This window comes from Physeter macrocephalus, unplaced genomic scaffold, assembly GCF_002837175.3.
Source record: "Physeter macrocephalus isolate SW-GA unplaced genomic scaffold, ASM283717v5 random_1632, whole genome shotgun sequence".
NCBI lineage: Eukaryota > Metazoa > Chordata > Mammalia > Artiodactyla > Physeteridae > Physeter > Physeter macrocephalus.
The window spans coordinates 1-24,211 of record NW_021146495.1 but is presented as its reverse complement, the minus strand read 5'-3'; the positions used below and the strand labels follow the sequence as shown (position 1 = coordinate 24,211).

Here is a 24,211-nt window from a genome sequence, read left to right as displayed (position 1 = left end):
CTTCCCTGGTGGCGCAGTGGTTGAGAGTCTGCCTGCCGATGCAGGGGGCATGGGTTTGTGCCCCAGTCCGGGAGGATCCCACATGCCGCAGAGGGGCTGGGCCCGTGAGCCATGGCCGCTGAGCCTGCGCGTCCGGAACCTGTGCTCCACAACGGGAGAGGCCACAGCAGTGAGAGGCCAGCATAACGCAAAAAAAAAAAAAAAAAAAAAAAGATGGCTTAGAGGGCACCAGGACACCTGGTGAATTCTCAACACTCTGAACTAGCCTTTTGAAATTCCTCTCCCTCAGGGATGTCAAAGCCATTGTGGTGCACGGCTCAGAACTAAAAAATATGAACTCAGAGCAGCTTGGTGAGATCCTCCAAACCCACACTGAGATCGTGTTTGCTCGGACCTCCCCCCAGCAGAAGCTCATCATTGTAGAGGGATGTCAGAGGCTGGTAAGGGAGACCAAGGAGGCTTGGAGAATCTGGAGGGAATCACGTGGCACAGCCCAGCCCCAAACCAAGCATAGGAATGTGTGTGCTGGGCTAGAGGAGGCTCCAGAGAGCATCCCATCGTGAACCCCTGAGACAGGCATCCATTTGGGGGCTCCCTGTGAGTTTTGCTATCTCAGGAGATGCAGAAGAAAGAAGGCCAAGAGGCCGAAACCAAGCACGATTACATCAAGAGACAAGGGATGATGGAATCAAACTGACCTTTGGGGATGGGTCCTGACTCTGACCCAATAATTATTTCACTCCCTCTGTGCTTCACCCAGGGAACCATCATGGCGGTGACAAGGGACGGGGTGAACGACTCCCCCGTGCTGAAGAAGGCGGACATCGGCATTGCCATGGGCATCGCTGGCTCTGACGTGTCTAAGCAGGCAGCCGACATGATCCTGCTGGACGACAACTTTGCCTCCATCGTCACAGGAATGGAGGAGGGTGAGGAAGCAGGGTGCCCAGGGTAGGGTGAGGAAGCAGGTGCCCAGGTTGGTAGGTACCAACTCTCACCTGCTCGGACTCAGGTGAGAGTTGGTATACATTTTTCTCATTGCCTTTGCCCATCCTCCAACCTCCTGTACAGACTGGGAGAAATCACTGTAAGTCAAAATTTTGCAAATTAGATTGAGCTGGTACTTAGAACATCACTATCTGGAGCCCTTATGAGATTGGAGGAAAGTCCAGATTTTCTAGGGAGAGTGGGGCTCTAGTGCAGCATAGCATTGTTTTTCTTCTCTCATGGGGATTCAACGGGGTCTACAGTAAGTTTCAGGGTGTAGCTATACCGTGAGACTACTCTGTACTCCACAACCTCAGGAGGACTTTCTAGCAACCTGTTGTCTGAACGATGTTGACATATCAAGATCAGCTGGAGCCTGATCTATGAATTGACTGCATGAGCTAAATTAAGCCCCCTCCTTCCCAGAGGCAATACCCATTGGTGTACAGGAGAACCCCAGAATTCTGCTTCCCAGGCTCCCTGATTTCTGATTTCTGCCTGGAGCTATGTTATTAAAATCTATGACAATCCACATAATAGTAATAGTTAACATTTTATTTAGACCTTGTATGATCCTCAGTATTTTATATCCACTCAATTCAGTAAACTTTCTGAGTATCAACTATGTACCAGGTACTATTCTTGATGCTGGGGATACTATAATTGGGAATAAAAACACACATCCCTGTCCTTGTGTAACTTAATTTCCAGTGGAGACAGACAGGCAATAAAGTAAACTGAACAGTATAATGAAAGAAGACAAGTGCAATGGAAAAAAATAAGTAAAGCAGGGAGTGGAGGGAGGGATGACAATACTAGAAAAGGTTGTCAGGGAAGGACTCAAGCCATCTTGCAAGGCAGGAGGAATGAAGGTGAGGGGTCCCCAAGATCACAAGCTAGTTATGGCAGAAAATGGACTTGGAACACAAGCCCAGGCTCTTTCCACTTCAGACTTTTATTTAAATTGAAGTATAATTGATTTACAATGTTGTGTTGGTTTCTGGTGTATAACAAAGTGATTCAGATACAGATAGATAGATACATATATATGCATACACATATATATACATATATATTCTTTTTCATATTCTTTTCACATTATAGTATATTACAAGATATTGAATATAGTTTTCTCTGCTGTAGAGTAGGACCTTGTTGTTTATCTATTTCACATACAGTAGTTTGTATCTGCTAATCCCAAACTCCTAATTTATCTCTTCCCTGCCTCCCCCTTTTCCCCTTTGGTAACCCTAAATTTGTTTTCTATGTCTGTGAGTCTGTTTCTGTTTTGTAAATAAGTTTATTTGTGTCATCCACGTATAAGCAATATTATATGATATTTGTCTTTCTCTGTCTGACTTACTTCACTTAGTATGATAACCTCTAGGTCCATCCATGTTACTGTGAATCAGCCTTAATCTTCTAATGGCTTTTATGTTGGCATTCTCACACATCTCTAAGTATTAACAGGCCCCACCCTGTTTAATTTTCAGAGATCAGATGATAGTAGCCACGTTGAACCCAAGAACAAAGAGTATACAGATATGGCACGTTAATAAATCACGGCTCTAATTAATAGTCACACAATTTAGAAACAAAACTGGGGCTGCCAAGGCCTAAGACCTTCGGACCATTTCATGGACTGTGACACTGCTTTGTAGTGGTCTCTCTGTCCAGGAGTTGGTTTGTGGGAGGTGTGAACTCTCTGTGCTTCTCACAGAAGGTTGACCATCCTTCCCAGGCCACCTGATCTTTGACAACCTGAAGAAATCCATTGCCTACACCCTGACCAGCAACATCCCCGAGATCACCCTCTTCCTGCTGTTCATCATCCTCGGTATCCCCCTGCCTCTGGGCACCATAACCATCCTCTGCATTGACCTGGGCACTGACATGGTGAGGACAAAGCTGGGATCCAGCTTGTGGAACTCCTGTGAAACAGACTGAGGAGTAGGAAATATCTGTGTCCAGGGAGAGGGGCAGAGCTCGAGTTACTTCTGAGTTTCCTTCTGAACTGTGTGTTCCCTGTTACTTCCACCCTCCATCCTCCAGGTCCCTGCTATCTCCTTGGCTTATGAGTCAGCTGAAAGTGACATCATGAAGAGGGTTCCACGGAATCCAAAGACTGATAAGCTGGTGAATGACCGTCTCACTGGCATGGCCTACGGACAGATTGGTGCGGCCAGAGGAATGAGGGGTGAAGTGAGCGGGGAGCGGCTGCACCGGCGTGGCCACGGCACCAATCTTGGTTTGGAAGTCAGGGAGATATTTTCTTAACAACAAACTGTGCGAGGCCCTGGGACACAAAAAAACATTGATCTCTGATCTGCCCTTGACTTAAGAGTCTAGTCAAAAAGGAGCAAAAGTACATAAAATGATGGCAAGTTGTTCTCCAAGTGCCAAATGAGTATAGATAGGACATACTGCAGGAGTACAAAGCAAGAGGACTCACCAATCTTGAGGACAGTTGGAGAGGCCTTATGGAGGAAACAGGACTTAAACTTGGTGCTGGAAGATAAGGCTTAGACTAGTAAATGGATGGTCCGGTGTGGGGGACCAGAGGACACCTGATTGTTGAAGAGTGAATAAACCAGTTGGAGCGCTTATTTCTGATAAAGAAGTAGTGGAAAATGAGGCTGTGGACACAGGTAGCATTTATAGCGGGACCAGCCTTGAAAGACATTTGAGAGCCAATAGAGGTCTTTGTTCTTGAGTTTCTAGATACGCGATAGGGGTACAGGAAAGAGATGGGGACAGAGGAGACAATCCTAATATCTAGAGATGGAAACACATAGAAAAAAAGCACAGATTTAGGAGCCATCCCTGTGATTGAATCCCAATTTCACGACCTGTGTGACCCTGGACAATGACTGAGTCTTTTTCGTGCTTCAGTTTTCCCACCTATGAAATGTAAATGATAGTTCAAAATTGTTGTAAGAATCAATATCCACCAGTACCTACACAGTGCACAGATCTGTGGTCAGTAGGCAAACATTAACGTCAGCCATAGCCATGGTCCAGGCATGAGGGGGTGGAAGTTTTGACCAAGGGAGAGGCAAGGGGCAGATGGGAGAGATGCGAGGGGATGAGAGGACTTGATGAGTGTCCTCGTGTCAGAGAGAATGGACAGGGAGGAGTTCAGCACTCACTCAGTGGGGAGAGGGAATAAATCCCCTCTAAGGTCCTTTCCAGTTTTAAGCTTATATGATATAAAGATGACTCTAGATTACAGCTTAGAAAGAAATGTCAGAGTTTGGAGGCAAGTCCTACAGAGATGGTGGGATCAGATCATTAATGGCATGAATCTTCAGCAATACAGCTCAGATACACATCAACCCTGCTAGAAGCAAGCCCCAGGCAGCACCCCTTCCATGATCTGCCTTTTGAGATCCTTCTCTGAATCAGGTTCCCCTGACCTGTGACTCTGTCACTCACAGGGATGATCCAGGCTCTGGCAGGATTCTTCACCTACTTTGTGATCTTGGCTGAGAATGGTTTTAAACCTACTGATCTGCTGGGCATCCACATCAGCTGGGAAAACTGATACCTCAATGACCTGGAGGACAGCTATGGACAACAGTGGGTGAGTAAAAGGTAGGGTAGTAGATTGTGACCAGTAAGAGTGAAGAAGTAATGAGGAAGAGTGAGTTTAGTAAGTTTTTGCAGAGTAGGAGAATGGAGGCACCAGGCAGACAGAGATGATCCTCATCTCCAGTCCTACAGGAGCTTTCTAACATTTGTCCTCAATCTCCAATCGCATCAGCAAATATTCTTCTCTTTGCTTACAATGACTTCATTTCCTTTAATTCCTACTGTCTGTTGTCTGTCCTTATCTTCCTGGGTCTTTTTGGTTTCCTTGGACCTGGAAGTCTACCTTGTCAATCAACTTTTTGGGGCTGATTTCTGGTTTTCCAGGTTCTAATCATCATTGTCCTAGAAATGAGTGCTGGGTCCACTTTCTCCTGTTATGCTCCTTTTCCAAGGGTAGTCAAAGAGTATGATTTTTAAATCTGAAAATGTGTTTTCTTTGTATATCTCTTCCTTGTTCTTCTAAACTTTTTAAACTTAGAGGATGCGTCTCTGTATTAGTCATTCCTAACACCCAAGATGAATAAGGTCCAAACCGAAGCCCTCCAACCAACAATATTTGCTTAAGAATTTTAGTGAGTATGCTTGTTTGCATCTGTGAACACTCCCATCCCAATTTCTAAGAGAGTGGGAGATGTGACGCCAATTTTTGCTAGAATCATTGGACCATAGAGTTCACACAGTCTATAGAGGACATTATGGTCTACTGGAAAGATTTAGTGACTTGCTTAAAGTCCCACAATGAATCCCTATTACGGTTGGACTAGAAATCTGGACTGATTCCTGCCCGGCACTTTCCCACTTCACCATGATGTCTCCAAACCAAGCTAACTGCAGGTCTCTCAAAAGTATGTTAAAATCGGGCCTGTTGGAACATTGCCCCTCGTACACAGTAGGCTTCCACTTTCTGAGCCTCATGAGACCAACAGATGTCAATGTTCCCAGCTACCAACACTGCTCCAGGGTCCAAAGATGCCCAGAGTCCTCATTGCTATGTACCTTGTCAATATCTCCTCAGTCCTCAGATCAAGCCCCTTGTTAGTTTTATATCTTGACACCATCTCTCTGCTACCAAGATGAAGCTTGACACATGTTTATTTACAATAAATTAAAGATAATTAATTTGAATTAACATCAAATTACATCAGCAACATCTTGAGATATTGCAAAACGGGTTGAGAACAATTGCCCTGCAGAATAAATGCCATAAAGGCAAGGTCTCTGCCTCTTCCACTGCAGTAATCTTCAGATAATCGAGTATAGAGCTGCCCACCCAGGGAGTACCCTACATACTGCTAGATAGCTCCTTATCTTCTAAATACCTCTAGCAATAATTCCATTGATCACCATTCTTTCATTCATTCATTCAGCAAGTATTTGTTGAGCATCTTCTATGCACCAGGTACTGTTTTGTCCCTGGAATATAGTGGTGAACAAAAATGGCCAAGCTACTGCTCTCATGGAGCTTATATTCTAGTCAGGGGCACAGAGTGGGAGGGGAGAAAGATAATAGCCAAATATATAACATATTGGGTCCATGGATTTTAAGTCCAAGTCCAAGAAGTGTTCGAATTGGGATACTAGAGTAGGTGAGATGGAAAGATAAAGACAGTGATCAGAGAGAAAAGAGGTGCTTGAAATTAAAATCACAGAAAAATTGTGGCTATTGGAAAAGACAATGTCTGGAGTTTAACCATGGAAGTAAGCAGCTGGGTGGGGAGTAGAGGATACAGTTGGAGGAGAAGATCAAGACTGTGAGACCATGGTACGGGAAGGATCATCAACATGTATATTTAAATCTCCAAAACCGAGGACAAAGCAGTTAGAGTGATGGTGAGTCAGGAGCTACAATTTTCAAGTGATGATGGGAGTGGCTCAGTTTTGGTAGCTGGCTGCAGGGGACAGTGGTGGTATGATCTGATGCACAGAAATGTGCTGACAGGTCTCATTCTAAATTCAATGCTTGGCTCATCGATTTCCAGCCTTTGTTTTCTAATTGTTTAGGGCTCTATATTTCCCTCCAAGTACATTGACCACATCCCATGAGGTTCTATCTGTAGTATCTCATTATTGTTTAGTCCTACATATTTTCAAATTCTTTATTCGATCTATAAGTTATTTATAAACATGCTGTTTTATTATTTTTTTAATGGGCTTTCTCTCCAGTCTAATTTAGATGCTCCTCTCCTGTGTTTCCATAGCCCTCTGTGATCTCCCTCTTGTAACCTACCTACTGTGCTGACATAGCATATTTATCTTCCCCACTGGACTCTAAGTTCCTTCTGTGTAAAATGTGAATGAAAGAATGAACAAATGGATGAGTGAATGCCTCCCATCTGTTACCACTCTTCGGGTACCCCTTTCCCCTCTGCATGCAGATTCCCCTCCGGCCCCATCTTTCTTACCTATTTCCTCTGACCCTGTTTTCCTCTTGAAGTCCACCTTCTTCTCTTACACCACCCTTCTTCTTAGTAAATATTTATTGAGCCATAGTACCTGCCACTCACTGAACGAAGCATGGGGAGAGGAGACACAGATAAGTAAGACAAGGTGCTTGCCCTTGAGGGGCTCTCAGTCAGGGAAGGCAAACATATAAACAACTCACAATTACAACATGGGAAGTGCTAAGACAGAGATACATGTGAAGGGCTGCAGGAATCTAAATAGGGGACCTATCTCAGCCTTGGGGCCCGGGGAGGCAGGAGAAGAAAGAAGCCTTTGAGGCATATTTGAATCCCTCCTGACACTGACGGCTCCCCTCTGCCAGCCCTCCCCCAGACCTATGAGCAGCGCAAGGTGTTGGAGTTCACATGCCAAACGGCCTTCTTTGTCAGCATCGTGGTTGTGCAGTGGGCTGACCTCATCATCTGCAAGACCCGCAGAAACTCTGTCTTCCAGCAGGGCATGACGTGAGCACTGCCCACTGGCCCCAACACTGTCCCAAACTGCACCCCTAACTCTCCCCCCCGACCTCCAACATACCCTTAAACATTTCCTCTCAGAAACAAGATCCTAATATTTGGGATCCTGGAGGAGACGTTCCTGGCTGCTTTTCTGTCCTACACTCCAGGCATGGACGTGGCCCTGCGAATGTACCCACTCAAGTGAGTAAGGGGAGGGGTGCAAGGCGGGGCGTCTCTGGGCACAGGGAGAGCACATGGGAGGAGGCGTGCTTGAGCGGGGAAGTCAAGAGGGGAGCAGGCTCCACTCAGTGATGTAGAGAGAACTGCCTGTGCTCCCACAAGCGCATCTTATCCGGGGAGGAATTAGGGACTGTACCAAGTGATCGCAAACCACTAGACATGCAAACTTAGCAGATTTGCCAGTGCTTAACAGAGTGGTACTTTTTCTGTGATAATGTGTGGTATAGCTGTCCCAGGCTACACATTGCTTGGAGCTGGTGAAATCATAAAACAGCCTAATCTATGCATGGCTAACTCTGCTGTACTTCTGCAAATCCGTTTCAATGTGCATATAGGTGAGTGGGCATACTGAAATTCTTATTGTCTGGTACCTTGTTTGGTTCAAGTCCCAACTTTTTGTTTCTTTGTTTTTTACATTAGTATATGCTTTGTGAAACTTTTCCATTTAACATTTTTATAAAGAAAAAAGTAAAACTCCCATTTCATTCCCACTCCTCCCCCACCCTGCATTGGTAACCTCTATTAATAATTTGGTGTGTAGTCTTCCAACTGATTTTCTATGTGTTTACACACTTTGCTCACCCTTCTGTCCCTTGCAGTGTTTTACACAATGCTTTGTATTCTGTAGCTGCTCAATTAATGTTTAATAAAAGACATTGGCAAAAAAAAAAAAAAAGACATTGGCACTGCCCTTAGATACTGACAATTCCAGGTTTGAATTTTGGCTGTACTGTATATTATTCTATGACCTTGGACAAGCTGGTAACCTCTCTGAGCCTCAGCTTCACCTGCAAAGTCTCGATAACACACACCTGGCAGATTGTTCTGATAATTACAGGTAGAAATGCATATAATACATGAAGCATGGAATTTGGGTCCCGGTGGGCACTTTGTTGTTGCTGCTATTAATATCAACATATAAATGATAGAAAACGTGGTTGAGCATTAACTGTGCTCCCAAACACTCTTTTTTTTTTTTTTTTTTTCCAGTACGCGGACCTCTCACTGCTGTGGCCGCTCCCATTGCGGAGCACAGGCTCCGGACGCGCTGGCTCAGCGGCCATGGCTCACGGGCCCAGCCGCTCCGCGGCATGTGGGATCTTCCCGGACCGGGGCACGAACCTGTATCCCCTGCATCGGCAGGCAGACTCTCAACCGCTGCGCCACCAGGGAAGCCCTCCCAAACACTCTTGTACATACGTTGACCATAAAACTCATCACCTAATACTGTGATTACTTATTTTGTGTTTATCTAACCTCTTCTCCCAGATTGCTTGAGCTTCTTGAGATCAAAGACCATCATGTCATCATTTTTATTTCCCCAGGACCTAGCACATACACAGAGTAGACATGATAATTGTTGTTGAATGAATGCATGACTGTATGTCTATAACTGTTTATATTGGTTGAGGGGTGTGTGTGTGTGTGTGTGTGTGTAATGAACCATAGCCTAGGCCTGCCCTGTCCAGTATGGTAGCCACCATCCTTATGCAACTATTGAGCTCTTGAAATATGGCTAGTGAGACTGAGAAACTGAATTTATAATTTTAGTTAACTGAATGTCAAAAACTAAACCAGTGTCAAATATTTTTCAATTAAATACAACTTTATTGTTTTGGTTAGACTACATTTTCCTTTAACCACTGAAAATTTAGTGTCTGACTTGAGATACACTGTCAGTGTAAAATGCTCACTGGATTTCGAGGACTCAGGATAAAAAGAAGAATGTAAAATAACTCATTAATTATGTTTATATTGATTACATGTTGAAGCAATAATATTTTGGATATTTGGGGTTAAATAAAATATTAAAATTAATTGCACTTGTTTCTTTTTACTTATTTTCATGTGGCTACTAGAAAATATTAACTATCACATGTGGCTCACAGTATATTTCTATCGGACAATGCTGCTCTAAGCCATCTCTCTATCATCCAAGGGACAAATGTGGTCCTGATTCAACCCCTCCCCAGAGTCCATCTTCCTGGTCTATAGAAGAGATTCAGGAAGAAAAAGATTTCCCCATCTTTGCAATATGGAAGAGTGTATATATTCCCTGGCAAGATATACCCCACATCTAGTCTCAGACCCATCCTGCTTGGAGTTTGTGGGTGCAAGGTCTAGAGAACCCAGAAAGCAAAGGAAGTCTCCCTCAGCGACTCCACAAAAGCTGGTAGACAATCTCTGTGAACACCGCATGTACCTCTAATACGGCATTTATCCTTTCTGTTCTCACTGGCTTTTTATCCTCCTGTCTTGGGCCCCTCCGCCCTCACTCCCCAGGCTCTGACCTCCTCAAAGGTAGGGGTCAACCTCCCACACAACAAACGAAACACTCGATTCCCGGGCGCCGTTCTCTGCACCTGCCTTTCACTGGCCCTTCTATCTCCTCTCCCGCTGACCAGCTTTTGCTCTCTTCAGGATAGCCTGGTGGCTCTGTGCCACTCCCTACAGCGTCCTCATCTTTGTCTATGACGAAATTAGAAAACTCATCATCCGTCGTCATCCTGGCGGTGAGGCTCCCTTGCACCCTGGCCTGAGAGTTTGCCAGCCTCCTGACCAGCTCCCCAACTCCCCCTGGCTCCTCCAGGCCCACTGCCCTTCTCCCCAGCTCACTGCCCAGCCTGTGCTGTGCCTGGACCCTGCCCTCTAGTCCTTGACCCCAGCACGCTGCCCCTTCCAATCCTCAGGGCCCTGCCTTCCACCCTCAAGCCTCCCACCTTGTCCTGGCTCACCCTTCTGTTTTTCTCCCCTTGAGGCCTTCCCCAGTTCACTCTGGTCTCTTCTCTTCCACAGGCTGGCTGGAGAAAGAGACCTACTACTAAACTCAACAGAGGAAGATCTTCACATGACATCAGGGTGTCCTGAGCGCCAGGTCGGGGAGGGTTGGGGTAATGAGTTTGGGAAAACATCTGAGAGTGCACCTTAGTTGGGGCAGGGAGATGCCAGGAGGAAGAACCTTGGATGAGAGAGACAGGTGATCCTAGGGCTGGGTTGAGGGCACCATGGATAGGAGATGAGCTGGGTTGACGGGAGCCCAGCCTGCATCTGACTGGAGCCCAGCAGGGGGCTCAGTAGCCAGTCAAGAGAGTAAATGTTTGCAACAACCCTTAGCTCCTGGATGTGTCGCATCTGATTTTTGGAGAATGGGGATTACTGTGACGCTCTCTCCCTAGATCTTCATGGGAGCCAGACAGGGGAAGTCTTTCAGGGACCAGAGTCGAGGCTGGGAAGGGATCAGAATCAAGCATCCTTGCCCCTTGAGGGCTACCCCCTCAAAGTCACTCTCCAACCCGACAGAGAGCAAGGACAGGACAAGTCCTGGGATCAGAGAAACAGAGGAGGTGAGAGAGGAGCAGGGGAGCCACACCTTACAGAGGGGCCACAGCGCCCACTCAGTCCCTCAGATCAACTTACAGACTCATAGACTTTTCGTGCTAGACCTTATTTCATCATGAAGAACATGAGGTCCAGAGAGGTTAAATGACTTGGAAGGGGCCACGTGGTGAGTGGTGAATGTGGGGCCGCTGCCCCGCCTCTGAGGAAGGGATTGATGTTCCCGTAGCCCCAGTCATTAGGGCATCTCGACCCCATCCCAGCCCTCAGCTGTTTTCTCTGGCGTAACCTTGAAATAGAGGCTGGAACAACGCTGAATGGATCCCTGTAGACTTTACTCTAGGCAAAGCACCCGCCCCCTCATGCCCCAGCTCCATACAGGTGATGGATGTTCCCCAAAGCCTGGCCTCTGAGCCTGGGCCCGGCACTTGCTGCGTCTCAGGCACGTGAGGAGTCCCCGGGAGACTTTCTCTCCTGCCCACCCTTGGCGGCAGCTCTTCCTTCCTCTTCACCCACTCGCTGGCTTTTGCTCTGTGAGCTGGTCCACTTTTCCCTGTGGATCGGTTCACTCTCAGGCTTCTTTTAGAGGAGAGGGTTGGCTGTGCCGAACAGCATACAGAGAGAGAGAAATGCTGAGAAAAGCTGGTGGAAATCGTAGACTGGCACCAAAAACAAAGCACATGTGTTAAGTGACTGCACATTCTGTCTGGCGGTAGACAAAGGCCTTACTCACACCATCCATTAATCCATACAACAAATACATTCTTACCACCCCGCCCGGTTTTATAGATGGGGAAACCAAGGTCTGTCTGATTGCAGAACTTGTGCCCTCAACCACTTTTCAGGCTAGTCTTACGATGAAGGCTGGGCCAAAAATATCCAAATGCAAAAGAAAAAACATAAGATGGTGACAGAGGAAGGGCCGTGGACGAGTCTGGAGGATGAGAGGCCATGGACTAGCAAAGGGAAGGCTGTCGTAAGGTACACCAGCCACTCCCCCTACATCGGGCCCTCATCAGAGATCTCTCTCCCACCTGCTCCCCTCCCTCCTCCAACACGAGGTCTCCTAGGGACAGGGCTGTATCAGTCTGGGGTCCTTCCCCGATGCTGACAGGGCTGAACCAGACCCTGGAAGACGGAGGGGCCAGGGTGTGTGTGTGTGAGGTGGGGAGGGGGAGCATGGAGGGGCCAGCTCCTCAAGTTTCAGTAGCAGGAGCTTTGGGTGTCTGGTGGGTTAAAAATACAGAGGCCCCAACTTAGGGTCATTTGATATCGGTGGTTGAGCCTGAAGGCAGGGGCCTAGAGGGAAGAATTTGAATAGAAGGTATAGAGCAAAGTATGGGAGAGGAGGACAGGGAGGAGGGGAGGGGTGCAGCTGCTGGAAAGGATCCGGGTGGCTCTGGAGAGCCAGGGCCAAGGAGAGGGAGCAGGATGGGATGAAACAGCCTGGTAGCTGCAGAAGAGGAGAGGGAATGGAGCAGGCCTGGCTCACCATTTCGTCCCATCTCACACCCTGGGGGTACGAAAGGTCAGATTCAGGATGGAACGGGTCTAAGGTCCCAATGTCTCTGTCCCAGTGTCCCCCTCCTCCAGAGCACAGCAGAAGAAGTTGGGGCTGGACGTCATCTAGGTCATGTACGTCCGGGAGGCTCCACCTGTCTCTCCTGCTGTCTTTGCTCTGGTCATGGGGCTGTGGGCACGTTGGTCGCTCTCTTGAGATGGGTTCTGAGGTCTCTCCAGCTCCGGCATGCCCTGCCTAGCTACCTCTGGCCTCTCCTGCGCCCATGACAGCTGTCTCTCTTGGACCCACTCCTGCCACGTTCTTGAGATTTTCCCTGGCCTTCCTTGCTTAGCCGTGTAAGGTCTGCCCTGTGGGAGTGCGGAAAGGTCATTCCTCTAACATAACTTCATGGTGCAAAACACCCTCTGTGCCTCCAACATCGGAGACACCTCAGGGTGGGCATGGGGGCTTCTGACTTTGATCTAGCCTCTCTCTGGTCTCCCCCGTGCCTCAGCTTACCTGTGCATGAGCCCTGGAGGGCCGTGAAGAGGGTCCTTGAAGGTACCCAGAGCTGAGCCCATCCACTCCGCCCTCACCCCCAGGCTGGGATCCAGGAAGTTAGAGCCCCTCCACACCAGCTCTGCTTTGGCTCCCAGTGCACAGAATTAAGCAGCATCCTTGGTTCGGGGCACAGGGCTCCACCTCTTCATGTTTCCCAGTGTTAATTTTTTCTCCTACCGTTGATACCTGATCCTTTTTGTCTTGTCAAAGACGTAGGAATGAATAGTCACAATTCGCTCACCTTGGAATCATTCAGCCAGGGGAATCCTCCTTCCCACTGTGCCCTAGAAAACCAGTCCCGTAGGATCAGAGTAGAGAGTACAAGCAGGAGGCGGCAGCCCTCGGGTCTGTGGGCAGAGGAGCCCCAGATCCGCATCTCCAAGGATGGATGTGGGCCAGCACTTCACGCCCCACGCCCCGTCCTTCCTCTGCATACTCCAGTTAGGAGTGTTGAGTGAAGCAAAGGAAACTGGCTGGAGCTGAGCCAGGGCACCAGTCCTGGACTCGGCTCCATTTTTATTCAGAGAATGACCTCATCCTTGGTCTTAGTTCTTTAAAGGGAAGTGCAGGGGGTCTCTTTCCTGCAGCCTGGATTGCACAGGATCAAAGAAACAGACTTGACCTAGAGGAGAGTCCCAGGTTTTAGGACTTAGAGGCAATACCACATTTGCCCCCCTTTTTACAAATGGACTACAAATTTAACCTCTGACCCAGAATACCTCCTCCTCTGCAGCCCCGTTTCCCTCTCTCTGAGTACCCTTGCCCTCGCTCAACTCTCCCTAATTACCCTCAAGCCTCCCCTCCCCCAGCCCCAGCTTCATTTACCTCCGACTCATCTGGTCTTATTTTTAGCTCCAGCTTTTTCCTTTCTTAATATGGCGATGAGCTCCTAGGCCGGTGTGGGGACAGGGGCTGAGGAGCCCTGGACAGTGGGGGCGAGGGGGAGGGGAGGAGGCTCTGGGAGCCTGGGTGAGAGGTGTTGGAGGTAGGAGGATCCCGGCCCTCACGGGGCCGTCCTGGCCTCAGAAGGTTATCCATCTCTCCTGCCAATCCTGGAGACATATTTAGACAGGACCAGGTGGGGGCCAAGGGGTGCCAACCTCAAGGGCAGCTCCGGTTCCCTCCCCGCCCCCTGCTCCTATTCCTCCTCCTGACCCTTTTTCTCTTGGCTCTGTCGGCAGTTTCTCCAGGACCTAGCAGTGTCCTCTGTCCACTGCTCTGGGCCATTCCCCACCCCACCCCCACCGTGAGCCCCTAACTCAGGATTTGGGACCCAGGGGCGCCTCCCTACCCCAGCTAACCTCTTCTGGACCAGGAGAGCCGACCCAGATCCCACTACCTCCATGAGTGCTGCAGACAGGATGGGGGCCAGAGCTGTGCCCGGCCTGCGGCTGGCACTGCTGTTACTGCTGGTGCTAGGGACACCCAAGTCAGGGGTGCAGGGGGAGGAAGGGCTGGACTTCCCCGAGTATGATGGTGTGGACCGTGTGGTCAATGTCAACGCAAAGAACTACAAGAATGTGTTCAAGAAGTACGAGGTGCTGGCACTGCTCTACCACGAACCCCCTGAGGACGACAAGGCCTCACAAAGACAGTTTGAGATGGAGGAGCTGATCCTGGAGGTGAGTGGCGGGGCCTGCAGGCCTGCAGAGCAGCCCAGTCCCTCTCTGCACCCCTCTATCCTGCAACTCCATGTAGATCTTTAAGAGTGGGATCTGGGCGTGAGGGGCAAGGCAGCAGGACCCTGTCTCGGACCAACAGGATCCAAGTGGCGTATGACCTTAGCCAGAAGAGAAACAGAGATTCAGGAACCCCCAAAGTACCACCGTAGTCAGGCAATTTTAGGAGGGAGGGGGGTGCTGCAGGGGGAATCTCTCCTCCATGCTAGAGGAGGGTGGTAGTACTAGGTTTGGCTAGGACTGGGGTGACCCTGGAAGGGGGGCAAAAAAGGAAAAGAGAGGTTCTTCAGGGGAAGGTGAAGAACTGAAGTACACCCCCAAATCTACTTTCCTAACCAAAACGTACCCTCTCTCCCTACACTTTAGGGGCTGCGCCCCAAAGAGATCCAAACTGAGTATAAATTTAAATGTTATTGACATTTTACTTGCATGTCATTGATTTAATGGCTAAAGGTTTACTAGAGCTCACCGTGCCTCCCACTGGCTTCTCAGTCCCCTCCCCCTGCCATCTGCCTCTATTGGATCAAGCTGGGCACCCCGATTGGAAAATTCTTGTGTTTGGAGGAGGCTTCACCATGCCTTCCCCAACTTGTCTTTGTGGGAAGATTCTCCTCACCCCCAAGCTGACCTTGGGCGGGTGCAAAGGAGAGAGACAGCCTATTGTTACGAGAAAAAAGCCCATGTTTGGAGATGACTGGAAAATGTGGTCACACAGCCCTCCAGGAGCCGGGATGTGTTGGAGTCTCCTTGTCCAAGCTGCTGCAGCCCCTCCTCTAGTTTGGCAGGATGGAGAGGTCCCAGCTCGCCCAGAGCTTGGAGTATTTCAGGGCAAGACACCAGGACTGTAGGCTCTCATTTCTGTGTGCCCCTGCCGGGTGCTGGAACCTGCCGCCTGATTAATGAGCTGAGTATTTTTATCCTGAGTGCTCAGCATCCCCGGCCATCCACCTGTCCCAACCTCCTGAGAATCCAAGCGCCCCGAGTCTGTGTTAGGTGGGGTAAAGCTGCAAACCATGCCCAAGGCAGAGTGCATCAGGGTTGAGAGCCCTGCTGGGAGGCCCATGAGGACAGGGACCTAGGGTGTGACTCTCCATAGCCTAAGGACAGCTTGAAGTGGAGAGTGAAAGGGAAAGTCCCACCCCATTGAGGAAAACCAGGCCTATTTAATCTCTAATCTCTTTGTCAGTCTCTCTGCCTTGAGGGTGACCAGTGGTGGCCACGGTGACCTCTCCTCTCAGCTCTCCGGCTCTCCCTGCTCCTCAGCAACATGAACAGAGCCCCACGCCCCCTACCCTCTTGCCCTCCAAAATTCTCCCCATTGGGACTCACTCAGAAGAACCCCAGGGACGTGTAACATCACCCCCACACTGAGCGTGGTCTTTGATCAGTATGGAGTACAGGGCTCAGCTCCGAAGGAGGAAAGAGCCTCAGTCATCCTGAAGCTAGACCCCTCAGCATCCCCTCAGCATCCCTAAGGAACCTGGAAGTACATGCACAGTGCCTTAAAGTTCAACATAATAAGCACATTGTAAATGAGCAATAGGTGTTCAGGAATTAAAATTGGACCACAGACCAAAAGGGTGGAGGGGGGCGTGGTAGGGAAAGTGGAGATATCCTGCATCCTAGCACAGTGTCAAGGTTAACTCATATTCTCTGCATCCCAAATGACCCAGCTCGAAAGCATGAGATCGGGAATAGTGGTTACTAAGAATTCCAGAGGCTGATTTTAACCCTAACTCTCCCTTCAGTTAGCAGCCCAAGTCCTAGAAGACAAGGGTGTTGGCTTCGGGATGGTGGACTCTGAGAAGGACACGGCTGTAGCCAAGAAACTAGGTAAGGGCGGGGTGGGAGAAGCAGGGAGGGGAAGGTGACCAGTGAGATTGGAGGGTTATGGCTGGGGGTTCAAGTCTCTCCTTTATTCCTTATAGAGACCCATGCTCAAATCCCAGAAAGAGGTGAAGGTGGCCTTCTTTATACCTACCTAAAAAACGGGGCTAGGTTCTGGAGGAAAGGGGGAATCAGGGAACACAGGTGGGGCTGGAGAGACCTCTGCAAACTCCTCTTCCAACCCCTCCCCCTCCAGAGCCGCGGGCTGGGTATTACAGCACCAGCCACCAGGGGGCAGCACAGGCCTGAGACTGGACTCCGGATGTGGATGGGGGAGGGGTGGCTAGTAATGAAGTCATCTGGTCAGTAATAGCTGAAGGTTAAAGGGCTGGACTGGGAAATCAGCAACTAGAGTCCTCAGAGGAGGTAACAGGAAGATCTGTTTCTGGTTATGGCAGGCAGAGAAACGGGGGGAGACATCTTGCTAGGACCTATATCTCCCTGCGTCCTCCCCTAGCGTTCCCACCGGACCCCAGCTTCCCCCTGGAGAGCCCCTGGGGCCAGACTAGCCACCTAGGCTAAATCCAGGGGCACAGACACCGGGGATGGAGGGGCTGAGAGGCAGTGGAGGTGAGCAGGGCCGGGGACAGGGGAGGTGAAGGATGTGGGGTCTAGTGGGATTATGGAATGGGCTGCAACCCTGGATTTGGACCCTTGGACCTGTGGGAAGGTTGCAATCATGGCACACCTCTGGCTCACTCCCTAGGACTAACTGAAGAGGACAGCATTTATGTATTCAAGGAAGATGAAGTCATTGAGTATGATGGCGAGTTTTCTGCTGACACCCTGGTGGAGTTTCTGCTTGATGTGAGGACTCCACTGGACCTAATGGCCTTGCTTTAAGACCTCACTCCCTTCCGACCAACTGCAGCCTCACACACACACACACACACACACACACAGAGAGACAACAGAGAGCCCCTTCCTCCCCATTTCCCAGCCTTCTTTTCCCTGATCCCTCTCCTTGCCTCTACCACTGAGTTCAGAAACTCACTCTCTTCCTTCAATGTCCTTGCTCTTCCAGGTCCTAGAGGACCCTGTGGAATTTATTGAGGGTGAACGAGAGCTGCAGGCATTTGAGAATATTGAAGATGAGAACAAACTCATTGGCTACTTCAAGAGCAAAGACTCAGAGCGTGGGTAACCCTCAGACTCCACCGTCCCCTCCGCTGGTCCCCCACTTCACCTGTCCTCTTACCTCCCCACTTCACCCACTGGCTCAGTATCCCTACCTCCTCACTTCTCTTGCCATGGTGGGTGCATCGACTGCTCTGACCTCCCTGCACTCTGCGGGTTTCACAGACAGGCACCAAGGCATTCCCCTTCCGCCCACCCCACCACTGTATGTAACTACTCTCAGAGGACTAGAGGGGGTGAGTCTCAGAATGAACCCCACCTGCCGAAGAAGACTTGGGGAGAGACAGAGGCGGGATGGTTCCCTGGCAGACCCTGGTTCCCCCAGAGACTGACTCTGCATTCCCCCCTCAGATTACAAAGCCTTTGAGGACGCAGCGGAGGAGTTTCATCCTTACATCCCCTTCTTCGCCACCTTCGACAGCAAGGTTCTCCTCCCTGCTGCTGCATTGGGTCTCCCTCACTCCCCTCAGCTGCCCTCCAGCCCCCTCTCCCAGGATCAATGGGGGACCTCCTCCCTCCCTACACACCAGTACTCCCCAACCCCACCCCACCTCGGGCCTCCCCCATCCCACAGATTTTAAATTATCTAACCCACCCCTCTCTCATCTTCAACCAAAGCCCAGAGAAGTTAAGACACGTGTCCAGTGTCACAGAGGCAGTGACAAGGGCCCAGGTTGTCTCACTCCCTGCCTGACATCTGCTCCCCCATAATACTTCTTCTCACCATGACCCCGTGTCCCCTGCCCCACTCCCCCTTCCCCTCCCCCAAAAGGTGGCAAAGAAGCTGACCCTGAAGCTGAACGAGATCGATTTCTACGAGGCCTTCATGGAAGAGCCTGTGACCATCCCGGACAAGCCCAACAGCGAAGAGGAGATTGTCAACTTCGTGGAGGAGCACAGGAGGTGGGGAGCAGGGGCAACCCTCTGAGCAGGGTAGGCTCCTCCCCAGGCTAGAACACATGTCTGTGAGATGGGCTAGGGGAATCTCAGCCAACCAGGAGGTGGGTCTCTCCTAGACATGAATACACTTCTGGTATCAGTTCTTATTGATATACTGACCATTCTGCACAATATTTTGCACCCCAGTACTTAGCTCAGAGCCTGGAGCACACATAGAAGGTGCTCCATAAGTGTGTACGGTTCATTGTGATGTTGACTGAGACCAGTGCTGAGTGCCTGTGGTCTGCCAGGAACTCCGAGGTGCTATCTCTCTTTATTATATTTAATCCTTTTAACAACCTCAGTTAAAAAGAGTCCAAGAGTAGTGTCAGAACTGGATTCTAATCCAGATCTGGCCAGTGTTCTTTCTCATACATTACCTACACCAGTGGTTCTCAACAGGGGTAGAGGGAGTGGCGAGGTAGGGGGAGGATTTTGTCTTCCAGCGGATATTTGGCAATGGCTGGGGACATTTTTGGTTGGAGAGAGAGCTACTGGTATTTAGTGACTAGAGGCCAGGGATGCTGCTAAATATCCTACAGTGCACAGGACAGCTCTCCCACAATGAAGAATTATCTGGCCCCAAATGTCACTAGTGCTGAGGTTGAGAAGCCCTGCCCTACGCTCACACATAATTCTCTTCCTTCACAGTACTCCACAACTGGAAATACCCATTCATCAGTGTAAACGCTACTTCTCTCACTCTCTCCCACTAGATTATGGTCTGCTTCATCAGGGCAGGAATATGTTTGCCTTGTCCAACTCTGTCTACACAGCACCTAGCACAGCGTTTAGAACATCTCCAACACTCAGTGTTATTGAATGAATGAGTGAATGAATGAATGAACATCCAGATGTCGTTCTTTCTCCCGAAAGTCTGTCTTCCAGTCCTCTTGCCCACCCTCCTCTCTCCTACCTGCTTTAACCATGCAATTATCTGGGCCTGGTGTCCAGAGCTTAGACTTTGCCAGATGGCTTGGTTCAGGGCTGCAAGCTGTCTATGCCCTAGGCATGACCCTGTGGCAGCCTCTGCTATGGGGACCCTCTGGAGACAAGGGTGTCCTTCTTGCCCACTGAGTAGTGACTTTCTTTCTCTTCTAGATCAACCCTGAGGAAACTGAAGCCTGAGAGTATGTATGAGACCTGGGTGAGTGCCCCGGATGGGGCCCAGGCCCTCGCAGGAGCATGGGAAAACTCAAGTCCTAGAAACATCCAGCCCTGCTACTCCTCATGTCTTGCTTATAGGAAAGACAGTGCACCAGCAAAGGTGGAGGGTTTCTGTTCTGAAGAACATGTCAGGAGTTGGGGGACTCACATAACTTGATGACGATGACAAGGGAGGAGCTCTAAGCTCTGGGGCTGAAGGGTTTGCCAGCGGAGGTGTGGGGACCCTGGAGTGGAAGGGACAGTGTACTTGGAAAAGGGTCACCACCACAAGAATACACCTGCTCCAGAAGCTGGATTTCCACAAAAGTTAGGTCCAAGGTAGATCTAGGGCCTATTCTGGGCTCTCTAACTTCAGTGAGTATAGCTAAGGTCTCCCCTCCCTGCCCCCCACAGGAGGACGATCTGGATGGAATCCATATTGTGGCCTTTGCAGAGGAAGATGATCCTGGTGAGGGAGGAATACTGGATTGGATTTGGGGCAGGGGCGGGGGCACTGGTGAGAGAGGGAGATGGGGTATTTATCAGAGCATAGGCTTTTAACACATAAGACGGGTATTTTTAGAGCACAGTTTACAAGCAGCCTGGGGCTAGACATGCGGAGTTGTGGGAGGCGGGAAAAGAGAGCTGGACTCCTGTTTCCTCTGTGCCCCACCATGCACTTATCACCTGTGTTCCCTCCAAGATGGCTATGAGTTCTTAGAGATTCTCAAGACTGTGGCCCAAGATAACACTGAAAATCCTGACCTGAGCATCATCTGGATTGACCCTGATGACTTCCCCCTGGTAAGAGATATCACTCAGGCACTGCTATCCGAGGCAGGGCACATCCCAAGGGGGAGCCTGTTTCAGAGTTCCTATCCCCACCTCCTAGGGGAGGAGCCTGTCGCATGCTCAGGGGCACTGAGCGCATCCTGAGAAAGGGGACACAGGATGATGGGAAATGTGGGAACCACAGGATTCCCAGAGCAGAGGCTGAGCAGATAGCTCATGTGCCCAGGGCTGGCTCCTTCTAGAGAAATCCGGAGTTTGGGGGAGCAGAAGGGCACATTAACCCTGCATGTGGGTGTCCACAATCACAGAATCAAAGCGCAGAGATTCCATGTCTCAGGGCAGGGCTCTGTTCCCAGCTGAATCCCCAACACCTAACACTCTTCATTGAAAGAGGAACTAGATGAACAAACAGAAATGTGAGCACCACTGGCAATTACAGAGTATAACTACCTTAGTTTAGAGATATAGAAACTGAGGTCCAGGGAGAAGTGATGGCCCAAAGTCACAAGGCCAATCAGTAGCAGATCCAGGGTCAGAAAAAGGCTTCCTATCAAGTTTTCCTCGGAAAGGAGGGATCAATGTCCCCAGCTGACCCTCTTGATACTTTCCTTTTGGGATATCTACCCTTTAACTGCTTAGTTCTACCCATTCCCTTCAGGCACTATAGCTGGACCTATCCACCAATCTACCGTGGGTTCAGTGCCCTCCCTCTACCCCTGGCTGACCCTCACACTCACCCACCTGGACTCAGGTGTTCCTAGCCTCCATTAAGTTGCCATATGTGGTCTCTCCACAGCTGGTTCCATACTGGGAGAAGACGTTTAACATCGACCTGTCAGCCCCACAAATAGGAGTCGTCAATGTTACTGATGTGAGTTTCCTTCCCTCATCCCCGGTTGACCCCCAACTCTCCTTCCCAATATAGCTAGTCCTCCTCTGCTCTGCTAACTAGGAATTGAGCCCTCCCCAGAGGAATTAGACATGCCCAGTCTAATGGTTGGAAAGAGGGAGAGATTCCTACCTTGAACACACCTCTGCCTCTACCTGTTGGAACTGACTGCTCGTCCTTCAAAGCCCAGTTGAAATCTTCTCTCCTCCATATCTTTCCAGATCTCCCATTTGGAATTGTTCCCTCCTTGGCACTCCCAGAGCCCATTTGGCATTGAGAACATGACTTTTATATGGCTATTTATGTATCATGTCTGTCTCTTCCAGTAGACTTTGAGCTTTTTGAGGGCAGAAATCTTCTCATTCACACACAGATAGATGCTTCAACAATATTTGTTGAGTTGAATTGAATAAGTCACAGCCTGCTTTCATGCCGCTCCGCGGCATGTGGGATCCTCCCAGACCGGGGCGCGAACCCGGTTTTCCTGCATCGGCAGGCGGACGCGCAACCACTGCGCCACCAGGGAAGCCCCGAGAACATGACTTTTATATGGCTATTTATGTATCATGTCTGTCTCTTCCAGTAGACTTTGAGCTTTTTGAGGGCAGAAATCTTCTCATTCACACACAGATAGATGCTTCAACAATATTTGTTGAGTTGAATTGAATAAGTCACAGCCTGCTTTCATATAATTCTCAGTCTAACGGAGGAGGTAGGTATTCTGTTAACTACCAGGCCAAATCTGATAAACTCTATAATAGAGATACAAATAAAACACCAGGAAGGCACAGAAATCAAAGTGACTTCTGCTTGAGAATTAGAGAGGGTTTAAAAGGAGTAGAGTTTAAAGTGCAGATTGTTGTAAATCAACTATACCTCAATTTTAAAATATAAAAAATTAATTAAATCTAAACAAAAAAATTAAAACACGCTGGAGATTGTACCGTGTAGAAGAGTTCTACAAGTGAAAATTATATGAATCATTTCCAAACTAACGGAAAAGTTAGTGCAACAGGTTAAAAAGTAGGAAAATGAATATCAAATTTGGGAAAAGGCAGGTCGTTTCTTATGGCTTGAGAGTCTAGAGATCTCTGAGGATGGTGCTAGAAAAGCAGGTATTGGAAAGTCTTGAATGCTAAAGAGTTGCTGACTTTATTCTCCAGGCCATGAAGAGCCACCAGTGGTTTTGCATTAGGGCATGATAGAGAGGTCTGTTTTAGGAAGCTCAGCATGGCAAGAGCTTGTAAGAAAGACTGAAGGGAGAAGGTCTATTTGCTGATCCAGCAATTCTTTCTACTTCCACTGCCACTAATGCAACCTAGACCCCCACCTGCACAGTTTTCCTGCCCACTGACAGATGAAGAGAAGGGACAGAGGATGGGCAGAGTCCAGTGAGTGGGAGGACAGGTCTAAAGACCTGAATCGGGCTTAGTTCTGATCCCCTGTCTGTGCCATGTCCTAGGCGGACAGCATATGGATGGAGATGGATGATGAAGAGGACCTGCCTTCTACTGAGGAGCTGGAGGACTGGCTGGAGGATGTACTGGAGGGCGAGATCAACACAGAGGATGATGATGATGACGATGACGATGATGACTAGTTGCTGTGGCAGCCATCTCCTAGCCCCACCTGCTCTCCTCCTGCTCCTCCTCCTTCCCTGTCCTTCCCTGAGCTCCTCCAGGGACACTAGGTCATTCTCTGCCATGGGGCCCACTGGGGTCTATATGCTGCGTGCTGAGATTCAAGGAGCTACTTTTCCCTACACACCAGACCAGCTGTCTCATCTGACTTCTGTTTCCTGTCCCACCATGTTCCTCTTCCATCACTCCCTACATGCTTTCTTGTGACTTCCCTCTTGCCATATCTATGGGCCCCCATCTCTCTTCTGCTCCCTCCACCTGAGCACACTCTTCCCCCACTCTCTCAAGTCCTCTATCCTTCTGACTGTCCTATCCCTGGCCAGGGGGATGGGAGGGTACTGTGTTTGGGGCTATAGCTTAGCAATCTCTTGTTAATGTACTTGGGTCAAAGGGGAGACCTCAATAAAGGATCTGGGGCAACATGAGCAAGTGTCTGCTGATGAGGTCTCACCCCTATGGCAGGAGGGAGGCAGCCAGAGGATGGGGGATTTAAGGTGTGGGTACCTTGTGAGGGGACTGTGATGGCAGCGGGGTGGGGCTCCTCCCTCCAGGCAGTTATCCCAGAGAAGCTTGGATTATTTATCTGCTGCAAGTCAAAAAACCATGTGTTTTCTGAACACATGGTGTTTGTCCAGCACCGCTGTCAGGCTTTGGGAGAACAGAGAGTGCTGGGCCTGTCCCTGCTCTCAAGCTGATTAGCCTCACTGGGAAGTCAAGACAAGTACACTAAAAAACTGAAGAAAAATACAAAGCAATATGTAATTAAGTGATTGTGTGCTGCTTGATAGCACCCTCCCTTGCAGCTCTTATTTGAATGGCAAGACTGAGCCCCAAAAGCACTTCTTCGGTGCGGCCTTCCCAGAGGTGGCCCCTCCTGCAGCTCCCTCCTCTGGGTTCCCGATGCGCTTTCTCTGTCCACCTCTATTCTAGTACTAACTCTTCATTTACATGTCTGTCTTCCCCACCAGACTGTGAGCCCCTTGAAG

General features: G+C 49.4%; 2 protein-coding genes across 2 annotated transcripts in view; both read left to right on the top strand.

The window, feature by feature from the left end:
- Positions 1–13,351, top strand: part of LOC114485383 (sodium/potassium-transporting ATPase subunit alpha-4-like) — a gene marked incomplete at its 5' end in the record, with an annotated part of 14,137 nt that extends 786 nt beyond the window's left edge. The window contains 9 exon segments of the mRNA XM_028486707.1: positions 290–440; positions 761–929; positions 2,729–2,883; positions 3,040–3,163; positions 4,425–4,570; positions 7,354–7,484; positions 7,578–7,679; positions 10,140–10,231; positions 10,515–13,351. Of these exon segments, the coding sequence (XP_028342508.1) occupies positions 290–440; positions 761–929; positions 2,729–2,883; positions 3,040–3,163; positions 4,425–4,570; positions 7,354–7,484; positions 7,578–7,679; positions 10,140–10,231; positions 10,515–10,543 (1,099 nt within the window).
- Positions 13,352–14,150: 799 nt separating this feature from the next.
- CASQ1 (calsequestrin 1) lies at positions 14,151–23,650 on the top strand. Its single transcript, XM_007129626.4, has 11 exons — positions 14,151–14,738; positions 16,544–16,628; positions 17,389–17,489; positions 17,707–17,818; positions 18,171–18,244; positions 18,592–18,722; positions 19,860–19,905; positions 20,319–20,373; positions 20,608–20,708; positions 21,493–21,567; positions 23,048–23,650. Exons 1-11 carry the CDS (start codon positions 14,460–14,462, stop codon positions 23,183–23,185), a joined length of 1,197 nt encoding a protein of 398 aa, XP_007129688.1. The 5' UTR covers positions 14,151–14,459; the 3' UTR covers positions 23,186–23,650.
- The last annotated feature ends 561 nt before the right edge of the window (positions 23,651–24,211 follow it).

Bases quoted from the DNA above. Each gene is read 5' to 3' on its own strand.
- CASQ1 (XM_007129626.4), top strand. From the start codon at position 14,460: ATGAGTGCTGCAGACAGGATGGGGGCCAGAGCTGTGCCCGGCCTGCGG. The intron at 17,819-18,170 runs GTGGGTAACCCT...TTCCCCCCTCAG, and splicing joins CAAGAGCAAAGACTCAGAGC to ATTACAAAGCCTTTGAGGAC. The intron at 20,709-21,492 runs GTAAGAGATATC...GTCTCTCCACAG, and splicing joins ACCCTGATGACTTCCCCCTG to CTGGTTCCATACTGGGAGAA.